Here is a 14,376-nt window from a genome sequence, read left to right on the forward strand (position 1 = left end):
GAATACAGAAAACAGCTTGACTGCCATCACCTTGGCAGTACGAAATATGCAGCATCCATCATCGGCTTTTGCTATGGGATGTCACTTAAGTAGACAAACAGCTGACAACAAAGTATACAAGAAGCAAAGTTGGCAAATTATGAAACTGACACACTGACAGTAACTTACGCCCCCCTCCCCACTATATCTTCGACTTTTTCAAAGTCTATCTGTAAACTTATCAATACGCAAAAGGATATGTTTCGGTTCCTTGGCGAGGGATATCTTGAGCCTCATGTTTTCCGGTCGCGGGGACAGCTGAGATGTGTGAGAAGTTGTTCAAACTCCGCGATGTCCGGATAGAAACTCTAAAACAACCGCGCTCTGGGAAATATCCTGGAATGTACCGCAAGTCTCGCGCAGTCTCGCCAGGTCTCGTAGAGCCTTAGACGAGAGCTGTCAATTTCGCTGCTTTCCTGACCTACAATCCACCTTATTTCATTTAAAGATCAATATAAAGAATATTTGAATGAGAATGAATTAGTTTATTTTACAAGCAACAGAATAAAACAACAATAAAACAGTTTTACCGTTCTTGCAAAGTCACGTGACCAAAATCCCGCTAAAGGTCGAAGGTCGTAGCCTATAAACAATGGTCCTTCAGACCGGCTGATCAGTTTTCATAAAAAAACGACAAATTTCACCACTTTTGTCGGTTTTCCGGCATGACCAGAGGAATGGTGAGTATCTAAGGATGTTATGTTAGCTGTTTGGGTGTCAGTTATTGTGCTGTTTGTAGCGCAAAAGCCGCAAAACTGCGTTGCTAAGGAAAAGTTGGCAGGTCTGAGAAAGTGTCATGGCGGCTGCTTTTATTTTTAAAATTCTTCTGATGACATTTAGCTTTGTATGAACCAAACCATGTGTTTTGTAGCTCCTAAACATTGATATTTTAGGGAACAAAAATGAAAGGTCAAAATGTGGGGAGGGGGGCAAACAACAAGAAGAGAGTGTGTTATAGTTGTGAAAAGAGCAAAGTTAGAGTAAGCAAGAGAATAAGGATGAAGCAGTTTTAAGGCCTCATATGATTCAAGTTTTTATCTGGATGTCCTTGATAATACTGGTGGACTACATGTACATATCATTTTATCATAATGATACTAATAATGTTTAAAGACAAAGCAATCTTTGCAATTGCAACAGGATAAGATTCAGAGATATACTTTGGGACGTTTCGAGTGACATCCATCACTCTTCATCAATGTCACTAGAAATATTAGAAGAGCGTCATCCAGCATTCTAGTGTGCTGAAGAATAAGAATGTCACTCGAAATGTCCAAAAATACTCTCTGAATCTTTGGGATTGATTTGTCTTTATATATTGCCAACCTGGATGTCTTACCTTCATAAACAGATATTAATGATGGTATGCCCCCTTTCCAGAGTGCCAAAGAGCAGAGCAGACCGGAGGGGGGGAGTCCACAGAATGAAACAGTGCACAGCATCAGCCCTGGCCCCAGGGGGAGTAAGATCAGTATCAAGATCCCCAGCGAACATGCCTACCAACAAACGGAGACGCAAACTGACGAGTTTCTCATGGGACCCAGGCCTGGATCTGTGGGGGAGGATGAGTAAGTGTTTGTTTGTTGTTTGTTTGTGTGTGTGTGTGTGTGTGTGTGTGTGTTTGTAAAGAATACTGTTGAAAATGAGCAGATCTACATCTACATTAGGTTACCCCACAAATAACCCATTCAGGGGCAAAGTAGGGAGTTGAGGTCCCGGGCTAAGGCGGGCAGGCCTCCAGCCTGGCACGGAACGATTCAACTGTGGGAGCCGTCGCAACCGTGTCAGGCAGGGTGTTCCACTGTGGGATGGTACGGATTTACAGATGTTGAATCACTAAGCAATCAGAAAACGGTAATGCAAAAACAGTAGTACCAGTATTTATGAAAGCTATTCCTTACTCTGATGAACCAAATCTAAGACGTTTCTTAAAGTTTGATTTTTCTATTCTTGCAGGATCATCAGGATGACGGCGACCCGGGTGATCGAGCGGGCCTGGCTGTCGTACCGGGACAGACAAATGTTCAAACTCCTCAAGCACGCCGTCTGTGCAGCCGTCAGTATTTATTATAATTATTGTCTATTGCATCTTTGCGTTCATTTTGGAAGTCTTTTTTAAGTTCAATGAGTGAGTGAAGGAGAGAGTGAGACAGCAAATGAGTGAGTGAGTGAGTGAGTGAATGAGTGACTGAGTGAAGGAGAGAGTGAGACAGCAAATGAGTGAGTGACTGAGTGACTGAGTGAAGGAGAGAGTGAGACAGCAAATGAGTGAGTGACTGAGTGACTGAGTGAAGGAGAGAGTGAGACAGCAAATGAGTGAGTGACTGAGTGACTGAGTGAAGGAGAGAGTGAGACAGCAAATGAGTGAGTGACTGAGTGACTGAGTGAAGGAGAGAGTGAGACAGTAAATGAGTGAGTGACTGAGTGACTGAGTGAAGGAGAGAGTGAGACAGCAAATGAGTGAGTGAGTGAGTGAGCGTGAGTATGTGAGTCTGAGTTATTCTTTTATTTCCAACTTACTTATTATCTTTATTGCTGTTATAATACCATGCTTTTAAAAAGATATTTAGCTACAAACTTTTTCGGAATTTCCAGTTTCTTTTGCCGTTCCAAATGTCTTATTGTCATTATCATAACTGAAGCTCACTGCCTCTCCCCCTTACAGGAACACTGCCTATCGTTTGAGATCCTGAGGAAGGTCAGTCCGATGGAGGCCAACCTGCTGAAGGACCCCAGCTTCCAGGTCAGGGTCAGGTTCAGGTCAGTACCCCACAATAACCTCTGTTCATGTCATACAGGTCAGGTTCAGGTCAGTACCCTGCAGTAACCTCTAGGTAACATAATACATGGCAGCCATATTAGAGTGTGAGACTATGAGTTTATCTCAATCAAAATTACAGTTTTTTCCATAACTCTGACTTGAGGTTTGAAAACAATACCTGAGATGTGAAAGCCAAAAAGAGCTGCATGGTCCTTTTGGATGGGGACATAAAGCTGGCAGCCCTGTGTATAAGGGAGCTTATGGCGTCAAACCTCTGCATGTAAAAGAACCCAAAAGAGTCCATGGGCCGGACCTAAAAATTCTACTTATCAGTAACTATGATAATCATATCACATTTCACAGTTTTGTGTCTGTTATGTTGATGCGAATGTTCCGTGTTTCTCCCAAGATTTGCGGGCAGCGACTTCCCTCCGGAGATCGTGTTTAAAGTCTTTATCCACACCGGAGGTCAGGGGGTCAACTACGTCAGCGGGAAGAGGGTCATCAAACCCGCCACAAATGTAAGGAGTTCACTGGACTTAAGACTTCTTAGAAATGTCTTCGATACGATACTGTCGTGAATGTCTCATGGTTAACATTAGTTTTTCTTTAATAACTTTGTCACTTGACAACATGAAAACTTGATGTGATAGTGGGAAAAACATTGTCTTTTAGACTACATTTTTCAAAGAATTCTTCTTCATTTCATTTTGCTATTGAAGGCAATTGCTGCCTAAAAGCTGAAGTAGGGAAAATGATATGAGTAGACTATGCAAATCTATTTTGAGTGCTGCCTATGACATGGTTTTCAGCAGCAAACTGCATGTATATCACAATTATCATTTTACTAAAGGACGGGTGTGACAATTACATCTGTGTTATAAAGAGCCTAAAGCAAAACACCCTCCCCCCCAGGCGGCTGCGGACTCGTGTCGGCTGATGGGACACCGCAAGTTCTACGACCAGATGATCCGCGACGCCTGCCAGCACGAGAAGGATCGGGTTACGGACGAGATCGACATCATCACCATGAAGGACTACATGCAGTACCTCAGCAACATGGACGAGACTCCCGCCTACATGGGGGGCAAGGAGAACCTGTGGAGGAAACTGTCACTGGAAGGTGAGAGGCGGTTGCCTAGCAACAGTAGGCTACCTAGCAAAACAGTATCTTAGCAACAGTAGGTAGTAAGATTCAGTACCTCAGCAACATGGACGAGACGCCCGCCTACATGGGGGGCAAGGAGAACCTGTGGAGGAAACTGTCGCTGGAAGGTGAGATGGGGTTACCTAGCAACAGTAGGTTGCCTAGCAACAGTAGAAAATAACATGCAGTACCTCAGCAACATGGACGAGACTCCCGCCTACATGGGCGGCAAGGAGAACCTGTGGAGGAAACTGTCGCTGGAAGGTGAGAGGCGGTTGCCTAGCAACAGTAGATATAGTTGCCTAGCAACAGCACTTTATAACATGCATTATCTTAGCAACATGGACAAGATGCCCACATCCAAGGGTAGGTAGGAGAGCCCGAATGTGGAGAAAACTGTGGTTTGAAGCTGAGAGGCGGTTGCCTAGCAACACTGGGTAATAACATACAGTATCTTTAAGTCTAACTTAGCAACTGGTATTCTGAGAATGTAACAGCTGTGCTGAATGGCAAAGATTAATCTTTTATAAATCAATGACTGAACATCATTTCTACTCCCCCCCCCCAGCGTTGCCGCGACAGAGTATCATGTATGACATCGTGGAGTACCTGTACCACACGGGCACGCCGTCGTCACGGTTACAGGCGGACCTGCCCATCCTCATGTCCCGACCAATCACACAGGAGATCCAGCTCCAGCACATACAGGCCATCTCACAACTACGGTAAGGATAAGCCCAGTTCATTCTATAGCTTAGGGGATGCTGAAGAAGTCTTAGATGTTCAGAGGTAATCTCTGTATTTTATGCAGTTGTCGTAAAATACTGTTTACTTGACTGTCTAACAATTATGAATGTTAAGATACAAATTTTGAAGGATTAACAATTTGTAGATGGTTGATAATCGAGGAACTGGTGGAAAGGAAAGTTCTCGGTACACAACTGATTAGTAAGAATCATACACATTGCCAATGTTTTAGCAACTCCTCAGCTCTCTTCCTTGTGGCCTGAATGGGCTTGAGTAGTCCAAGGAAGGTAGCTGGGGATTTACTAAAATCATGATTACTATTTACGGCATTTACTTAATAAGCTGTGTATCGAGAGCCCTAGTTTTCTATGACCTCTTATGAATCTATTCACATCTTGAAATTGCAGTGTTTATACATCATGATAATGTCAATTCCTTTTTCAACTGATTGTTATATAATTGCCTCAAAACAAATTGTTTGCAGTCCAAATGCATAATCAGTTACCACAGGACCAAGTGATGCTATGATCCACACAATTTGTTGCTGACATTTATAATGTACTGTCCCCTACAGAACGCCTCCCCCAGCCCCCTGCACTACTGCACAGTCCCGCACGCGGCCCAGACCACTCAGCAGCGGGGGGAGGTCCCAGCGGGGGTCGAAGCAGGCCAAGAAACGGGCGCAGCAGATGAGGAAACTCTACCAGCAGGAGGGCAAGGAGGTGGGTGACGTTTGTTGTTGTTGTTCATTTGGTTGCCATGGATACTAATTACAAAGATAGAACATGAAGTCGTTAGCAGTGGAATTGAGGGGTGAAGATTTGAATTTGGAAAAAAGAAAAGTGGATTTGAAACAACCACATATAATAAGTGCCAAAAGGGATCCAAGGTTCTTTCAAATCCACTTTTCTTTTTTCCGAACTTAAACCTTCACTCCTCAATTCTCATTTCTTATTCTTTGAGGCATCTCTGTGTCTGCATCTGTGTTTAAAACTTCTTTGGTGTAACACAATAGCTTAATCATAAAAAGTATTTTTTTCCTTCAGAGCTTACAGGCAGTTTCTGGAAACATTCCTTTGCTTGTTAACCAGGCTAACTCTCTGTTGTTGTTGTTTTTTTCCCTGTAGGGACTAGAGCCAGTCCCCGGCAGCACCCCCCTGAAGGCCATGGGGAGGGGGGAGTACCTGGGGGGGAGGGGGGAGTACCTGGGGGTGCCAGGGGAGGACCAGGAGGACTGGGAACAGGAGGCCGACAAACTGTACGAGTGGACTCAGGAACTCAACTTCGATGACCTGGCCGCTACACCGAGATACGAAATGTAGCAAATATAGTGGTGCCACATTGTAGCCATTAATATTCATCACGGTGTCAAGTTCAGAAAGTATCTTTCATTGGTAAGATTTAACAGTTTTGCAAAGCTACATGTAGCTGAAGTTTTTCCTGCCTGTATGACTGGACCCAGGAGCTCCAACTTTGACGATCTGGCAGCAACACCCAGATATGAATTGTAGCAAACAATTGGGACATGGTAGTGCCACAATGTAGCCATTGATATTTAGCTCTGTCGCAAGTTCAAAAAGTACCTTCCATTGGAAAAATGTAATAAGTTTTGCAAAGCTAGCTGAAGTTTTTCCTGCTTAAAAAACTGTACGAGTGGAGTCAGGAGCTCAACTTTGAAGATCTGGCCGCTACACCCAGATGTGAATTGTAGCAAACATAGTGGTGCCACAATGTAGCCAAAGCGTGAAGTATTGTTGCTGGTTTGGAAAGTACAAGTACCTTCCATTGCCATTGGTATATCAAGGGTACTTATTATTACAGCTTTGCGAAGTGGACTTTGAGATTCGAAATGCATGTAAAGCCAACGTGGGATATAGTGGTGCCATAGTGTAGGAATGAAGCCAAACTTATCTGCCAAATTGCTAGAATTTAGGCCAAATTTAAGGTTAAACAGAATTCAGGGGGCACAGTAGCCTAAGAAAAACAGAAAATTGGAGGTATGCATGCTAAATTTCAAGCAGAATCATTATTATCGTGTCTAGAATTTCTAGTATTTGTATATAGGGTGACTGTATATTTTTTGAGTGGCTATAAAGGACTATATTGATAACAAATACATGCTATAGATTTATAACATCTATAATCAGCCAATTTTAAAGCTGATAATAGATTAATGAAGCTGTCATGACATTTTTTCGCATACTTGCATTAAAGATACCACACACACAAAATTGCACAATTGCACAATGTAAATTGTTGAAGAAGAAATCAGTAGTCACGACATGGTGAAGCACAGTTTATATTGTAAATAGGTCTGTATATACATATATATTATAATTCATATACATGTAGAGCCAGCACACAAGTGGAACAACAATTGCTACCGCAAGTAACCGTAACTTTGCTCTCCGCCCACACAGCATGGCAATGTGATATGCACACTGTAAGTTATCTTAGTTTTTGCTGAAGGAATTTATTCTGGCACCAAGCATTTTCTGCTTTGTACTATGTACAGTCTATTTTGTACATCAGTGTTGTGCCAAGGAGAAAGGGGGTGAAGCGACTAGCTGCTGTGGGAACTATTGTACAATCATGGATAGTTTGTTCCATAGATCAACAGTGGTTTGAACATCTGTACAGTTCTTGTGATTTTCTAGTAAAAGAACAATTTTACAAACGATATTCTTGCATTTTCTTCTTTCTGAACAGATACGTTCATTCCATAGCAATAATGAAGACAGGAAATCTGTAATGTTCTCAGAATAATTCTCAAAAGATTTCTTTGGAGATTTTTAATTTATAAAGTACATTATTCATGTAACCTAGTCCCGTTGGTTTCTAAAACACCATCATCGACTGAAGTTCCAGTATAATCCGCTAGAGGCCGCTCGAGTACGTTATTTGCTGTTCGAACTTCAGCTTGTCCGAATCACGCCCCTTATGGGTTAGCCCAAACAACTCACGACGGGGTACGGCAGTACGAGGATGTGTTGAATAAACGATTCACTCTAAAATTGTTACAGTGTGTCCGTAGTGGTAATTGAGCATAGACGAAAACTTCGATATAATGTAAATGGGGGAAATTGTTCTTTCAAATAAAGATGGGGTCAAAAACTCTAGAAATATGTTTATAAGCGATTTTTATGAAATTTGCAAAAAGGTTTGATAGAATATCGTATCGACGATATTACGGAAAATATTGAAAGAACACAGAAAATTCTTACCTAATAGTATCAATTTTAATTGTGAAGCTTTAATGCAATTGTATTGACGTGAGTGGGTAAAAGTATATTATGTGTTTTCACCATTTTCATAACAAATAACATAACAAAGTAGTGGTACCAGATATATATGCATAATCTCCTCTTTTTGAAAGAGTTCATTGCTATAATCCACCTGATATATAACAAACAGACAGTAGAGAACACTAATTAAAAGATATTTACACTTTGGGACCCCGCTAAAAGAGAATGGAATAGCTCAACTTAAGTCATGTGAGGGTTGTTAAACAATCAGCCCACCTGGCGGACAGGTAGGCCGAAACTTAACCCACCGTCACACTTCCCGGTCAGAGACACATATTTCCTAATTACCAGCCGTACGAGTGACGACAAGGAAGACATACAACTTATTGTTGAAAAGAACAAGCCAGACAAGATGTCCAAATTGGTAAGCTCTTTTATTTGCGTTGTGTAGTAATTAAATGCAACGCTTGTAGATTTGGCCCGTGGTCAGTTGTGACCTAAAGGTCAAATAACTCCGCTGCTTGAATGGCGACAGAACAGGTAACGTTACGCTGACGAAAATTGGATGATTGTGTTATTTCAATTCATGTTTAATATATTTCTAACCTGATTTTGATAAAATCATTACAAAATAAATTGGTGTTACAAATACCCCTGGGTGCACCATGTACGCTCGGACGTAGGGTCTGTGGACTTTGAACGTCTGATGCCAACTTAATCACATGTCTACCTGATAACCATATCGCACATGATAATTGGCCACAGGATTTGCTGTCGGCATGTTTAAAGAACAAATATTGACCAATACGTCTGAATACCTTAGTCAATAATAGCCCAACGAGTTGCAGAGCTAGGTCATAAAGTCCATTGTATTGTTCTAACTATGTGAAATTTCGTTCTTACCTCTTCCATGTAAAAATTGCTGGCGGCAGGCTCCACATACAAACTTAACATTAAGCAACATCGCAGTGCTTGTTATCATTTATTAATAAGATAATGACCACTGAAGATAATACGTGACGCAATATCCTTAGAAGCGTAGAATTAATCATCAGAAGATAAAGTAGATACTCGTAATAAGACGAGTTATGATATTGCCCTTGTTGCTACATGTGTACTGTTTGTATTGCTGTATAACGTTACACCATGCATGATGATGAATGCCGCTTTCTTTAGGAACTTTGGCGTGCAGCTGCTGATGGAGATGTAGAGAGAGTGGAGCGACTGATCCAACAGGAAGTTGATGTCAACTGTAGGCTGTTCGGGGTAAGTAGGGAGGAAAGCTTTTTCTGTCACAAACCTGTTTCAGCAAAAGTCAAAGGGGGCAGGAATTAGGTATCTTCCCCCGTGCCATTAGAGCATGGTTACGGTCCCTGATATAGGTGGCTCCTTTTTCTTTCTAAGTCTCTGAATATTCCGTTTCTCATGCATTACTGAAAACAGCGCTGTCAATTTCGATCCCAAACATGATCTAAAGAATTAATCCCCATTGCTACTAAACTCATCACTATGCACGGTGAGATTTAGTAGAAAGTTTGTCATGAATGTAACCCAATGAGATTTTATATAAAACCTTGGTAAACCGTAGCACTGACCTTATAAAATTCTACAGAATGGCCTTGTCTGGCATTAAGGCGCGGTATTGTACGTAGCACCTACAATAACAAATGTTGAGTGGCGCTACGTTTAATTGACATGAAAATCATGTCTAAGTTCCCTGTACGGTAATGATACACGGTTTCACATGGTCAGTTCTATGGTGCATATTCTTGACCAACTTTCCGCAGGCGTTGTTCAAACCCCTACCAGTGCTAACAGCACATCGGCACCGGCACCGTTGAAGTGGCATTGTTTCTAGGTTAAGTTCGGTGATACCGAACATGATAGATGTGTGGGGAAAGGGAAGAAAATTCACATCGGTGCCCAGTAATCTTCAATCGGTGAGGGCCTAGGGACGAAAGTATCTGCGTAAGCATTTTGTCAACATCCTCGGGAAACTCAAAGATTCGACAGGAAATTCAAATCCCCATGGTGCCTATATCAAATAGCAGGTCGTTGGAAAAATGACAAAAAACGCTGCTATCACTACTATGGGACGATCCGTATTAATTGTTACCTGGAATAACGGGGGTTGCCCTACCTTAGGACGCGCCCTAACTTAGGACGGATTTTTTAGTGATCTTGTTATGCATAAGTACGCCGTGTTTGTGTCCACTGACTATGCTCATAAGGAAGATAGATAAACCAAGTCCATGCACATAATTTTTATTTGCATTCAAAACATATGTGTACATATTCATTCCTTGTTTTGTCGAGAATGGTATTTTGACAATAATGATGGCAACGCTGAGTAGAGGGTCACTGCGTAGCTAGACGGCCCGACACCTAAATATACGACCTGTGCCAAGCAGATATACAACTATCATACACATAAGAAATATAACTTCATAAAACACAAAAAAATTGGGTCTTTAAGTGTTTGCTGAGAAGAAAACCGACCAAAGAAAACAACGTAAACATCGCTGCCGTCTGGCAACGTTGTTTTCCCGCCATTTTTTGGGGTCGCGATGGTGGCGGACGGCCATTCAACGCACAGTTTTGTTACGCTCTAACATGTGATTGGTACCGTCTATGAAGAGGAAACTGAATACAGAGATGGCGAATATATTTTCCAATAAGTAGACGGAGTATTGTTGATGTAAGCGGTGTCGTTTTTTCGTAATGATTTCGTAAGTCGGGCCTCATTCAATACGTACGTCGGGCCGCGTAGTAGCCTATTTCCCGTGGAAACATGAGCTGGGATGCGCTAGATATAGCCCTTCTCACATGACGTGAGAAGTGCACACAGTCAAAATTTTCCGGTCAAAAGAAAGCTAGAATATAGCAGACTTCAAGCCTTATTTACATTTCCCTAACTTTATCACCAACTTCCGAAGAGAGCAAGATTACCAAAGCGTACGAAGTTAGGCACACTATCTGGCGTAGCACTAAATCAGAAGGTACATTCGTGAAAACGTCTCACAGCGTCTTCCGCATGTAACTCGGAGCATAAAAGGCCCATGAACATTATGAATACATTTCTTGTCCAAGTATGGTCTTAAGATGAATGTGTTCAAAATTCATTCATTAAAACATGACCATTCTCTGGCAACCAGCAATGGAGCGCCGTGAGTTCCAGCGCGTAAAAAAACGTCCGAAGGTTGGGCACCCCCCGTTATATGTTGTTACTTGAAATATTTTAAAAGTTTTGATATGATTATACATATATGATCGTTACGTATCACTTCGAATAACAGCTGTAGGTTCCTATAATGATATGATACCATCTCTGTTCCTGCTGTTACAGTTTAGAGACTCACCACTTCACAAGGCAGCTTCAGGAGGACATGTTGGTGTTGCTGAACTCCTCCTGAAGGCTGGAGCACGGGTGGACAGTAGGAATAGGGTAAGGGTTGATGCTTACTACTGGTGATTGACATGTTGGAGTATTGAACGTCACGCATATTTAGTGTTTATTATGATATGTAGAAATGATTCTGTTACCATGTTATGTCATCTCTGTTCTTGCTGTTTCAGTCTGAAGCCACACCACTTAACATTGCAGCTAAAGGAGGAAATGTTGGTGTTGCTGAACTCCTCCTGAAGGCTGGAGCACAGGTGGATAGTAGGGATGAGGTAAGGGTTGATGCTTTACTAGCATGTTCCCATGTGGTTAATGTCATGTTGGAAATTGTGGTGATAAATATAGACATTGTGTGAGAGAATTAATACTATTTTTAATAGTGTTTATTGGGATAGCAGGCTTCTAGTGTACCATAAATTTCATCTCTGTTTCTGCTGTCATAGTCAGTATACACGCCACTTCATTGAAGCATGCTTGAGTGTTGAATGTCACACATATTAAGTGTTGAATATGATGCAGGGGGTAGGCTTCTCTGTGATATACCATGTAATGTCATCTCTGTTCCTGCTGTTTCAGTCCCAAGGCACGCCACTTCACAAAGCAGCTTCAGGAGGACATGTTGGTGCTGCTGAACTCCTCCTGAAGGCTGGAGCACGGGTGGACAGTAGGAATAAGGTAAGGGTTGATGCTTACTACAGGTGATTGACATGTTTGAGTGTTGAATTACGAAAATAACAGCACACATATTTAGTGTTTATTATGATGTGTATACAGGATTCTGTTACCATGTAATGTCATCTCTGTTCCTGCTGTCACAGTATGGAGACTCACCACTTCACAAGGCAGCTTCAGGAGGACATGTTGGTGTTGCTGAACTCCTCCTGAAGGCTGGAGCACAGGTGGACAGTAGGACTGAGGTAAGGGTTGTTGTTTACTACTGGTGATTGACATGTTTGAATGTAGCTCGTCACACATATTTAGTGTCGATTATGATACTTGGGATAGGCTTCCCTCACCATGTAATATCATCTCTGTTCCCGGTTGCTACAGTCTGAAGCCACACCACTTCACGAGGCAGCTTTATACGGACATGTTGGTGTTGCTGAACTCCTCCTGAAGGCTGGAGCACAGGTGGACGGTAGGAATGAGGTAAGGGTTGATGCTTACTACAGGTGATTGACAGGTTATGAGTGTTAAACATCATTCATATCTATGATGTTTATTAGGATAAAGGGGGCAGGCGTCTCTCAGGCTAAGTAAAGTAATTTTGTTTCCTGTAGTAAATAAATGTACAGTATTTCCTCAATATTTAAGGCAAATTCAGGAGTGAGGTTGAAGAAGTGAGAATGGGCATGTGATATTTATATCTCTTCATGAAAGAAAGCGAACCTTTCTATAGATATGCGTCAGAAGATCTCAAGAGGACAAAATGGTTGTCCAATTTGTTTGTTTGTTTGTTGTCAGAAACTTTGTATTTGAATAATTTATCCATGTATATCTAACTTTTGTCTTGGAATAACTTCCCGTCGATTTCATGTCTGCTGTTTTCTGTGTAGAGTGGTGAGACTCCTGAAGACATGGCAGCGAGTGAAGACGTCCCATGGACGTGTGACGATAAAGATTACGTTCTGGATGGAAGGAAGGACATTCTCGAGCTTTTTGCAGAAGAAAAGATTGTCAGGTAGGTGAACAATCTGGCCAGAGGTGTGCGTTATAGACAGTAATAGGGTATTATCAGCAAGGCTCTAGCTCTCCTTTCTTGTGTTGTTTAAAGGAAAACGCATAATCAACGTTAACATTACTTTCAATTTGTATTCAAAGTCAATCAAAATAAGTCAACTACTGAAGTCAGCATGACCACTAGATGTTAATCGAACCAGAGTATCAAAGTCACCCTGTGATACATTAATGGTATATTTTGGTCACAGGCCTTACCGGTGCAAAGTTGGTCCAGAAGGAGTTGAACTGCAAACCACGTCTTGTACCGTCACTGTACCACCTGGGGCCGTTACCATGGAAACGGAAATTACCTGTCAGGTCATCAACCCCAATGACGTCACTATGCCCTTGAAAGACGGGGAGATGTTAGTGAGTGACTTCATAGAGCTGGGTCCGCACGGGACAACCTTCCTCCAACCTGTCACTGTACAGATGCAGTACAGCAGCACGTCGTCAGGTGGCACCAGGGAAGCTGTCGTGTGGGTTACTGAGGACAGGTCACAATGGACGGAACTTGAAAGTGAAAGAGTAAGAGGATAGACATAAAAATTACCAAATTTCATATTGATATGTTCCAAGTCAAGTTCTTGCTTCTTCCCTTTTCGATAAGAAACGGTGTCCCCCTAAAGCTTTCTTCATACAGAGGGTCCTCTGCAACATATTCGTTGTCATCAGCTGCAATCGGCCTTCCAGCGGGATGACAGAATGGGCCAAAGACTGCCCGACGAGTAGTTTTCCTAGTTTGTGTTTTTGATTGTCCACACCCAGCGAATCCATGGCAGTTTCTGCAATCTTCTTTGTTGCCCACCTTCTCTTTCTTCCTACATTTCCAAGCAATCTCAGTGCTCTCCACAGTGACTGCTCTATGAACCCCTTGTATCCTCCTTCTATTGGGAGGCACAACGTTACCCACCCCCTCTCTGCAGTTGTTCACTAGCTCCTGGTAACGTTACTTCAGTGCTTTCCATTCATGTGCGTCCTATATCTTGTCTCCCTAAAGAACTGCAAGTTCCATTAGCACGTGCACCAGCTGCGCCGACTGTCTATAAAGTAAAGTTTGTCGCTAGAATGTCTCTAGGAAATGCTACTTGTTTGTCTTTATCAGCCTGTATAGACCAATCGCTGATGCTGATGCCATGAGACATAAATGCTCTCCTTGTTTCTTCCCTTTGTTATTTCCTTTGTCCCCCTCTCTTACAAAGCTGATGAACTGTATTTCCATTTTGGCCTGCCCTTGCTCTTCACCCTTTGTTCTTCCACCGTACCAACTATAAATTACCCTCTGCTAAAATGGCTGTGTACCTCCCCTTGCTCA

General features: G+C 42.2%; 2 protein-coding genes across 2 annotated transcripts; both read left to right on the top strand.

The window, feature by feature from the left end:
* The first annotated feature begins 609 nt into the window (after positions 1-609).
* On the top strand, positions 610-6,429 carry LOC136422518 (uncharacterized protein CXorf58-like). The gene is made up of 9 exons (XM_066410289.1): positions 610-719; positions 1,420-1,607; positions 1,996-2,095; positions 2,705-2,799; positions 3,210-3,321; positions 3,716-3,923; positions 4,516-4,672; positions 5,269-5,416; positions 5,822-6,429. The coding sequence occupies exons 1-9, from the start codon at positions 705-707 to the stop codon at positions 6,014-6,016; spliced, it is 1,218 nt and encodes a 405-aa protein (XP_066266386.1). The 5' UTR covers positions 610-704; the 3' UTR covers positions 6,017-6,429.
* A 1,922-nt stretch (positions 6,430-8,351) lies between these two features.
* LOC136422519 (ankyrin repeat domain-containing protein 6-like) lies at positions 8,352-13,027 on the top strand. The gene is made up of 8 exons (XM_066410290.1): positions 8,352-8,363; positions 9,116-9,205; positions 11,286-11,384; positions 11,516-11,614; positions 11,919-12,017; positions 12,161-12,259; positions 12,393-12,491; positions 12,899-13,027. Exons 1-8 carry the CDS (start codon positions 8,352-8,354, stop codon positions 13,025-13,027), a joined length of 726 nt encoding a protein of 241 aa, XP_066266387.1.
* The last annotated feature ends 1,349 nt before the right edge of the window (positions 13,028-14,376 follow it).

The sequence above is a fragment of the Branchiostoma lanceolatum genome, chromosome 17 (genome assembly GCF_035083965.1).
Source record: "Branchiostoma lanceolatum isolate klBraLanc5 chromosome 17, klBraLanc5.hap2, whole genome shotgun sequence".
Lineage (NCBI taxonomy): Eukaryota > Metazoa > Chordata > Leptocardii > Amphioxiformes > Branchiostomatidae > Branchiostoma > Branchiostoma lanceolatum.

Bases quoted from the DNA above. Each gene is read 5' to 3' on its own strand.
- LOC136422518 (XM_066410289.1), top strand. The intron at 2,096-2,704 runs GTCAGTATTTAT...TCCCCCTTACAG, and splicing joins AGCACGCCGTCTGTGCAGCC to GAACACTGCCTATCGTTTGA. The intron at 4,673-5,268 runs GTAAGGATAAGC...TGTCCCCTACAG, and splicing joins CAGGCCATCTCACAACTACG to AACGCCTCCCCCAGCCCCCT.
- LOC136422519 (XM_066410290.1), top strand. The intron at 12,018-12,160 runs GTAAGGGTTGAT...CTGCTGTCACAG, and splicing joins GGGTGGACAGTAGGAATAAG to TATGGAGACTCACCACTTCA. The intron at 12,260-12,392 runs GTAAGGGTTGTT...CGGTTGCTACAG, and splicing joins AGGTGGACAGTAGGACTGAG to TCTGAAGCCACACCACTTCA.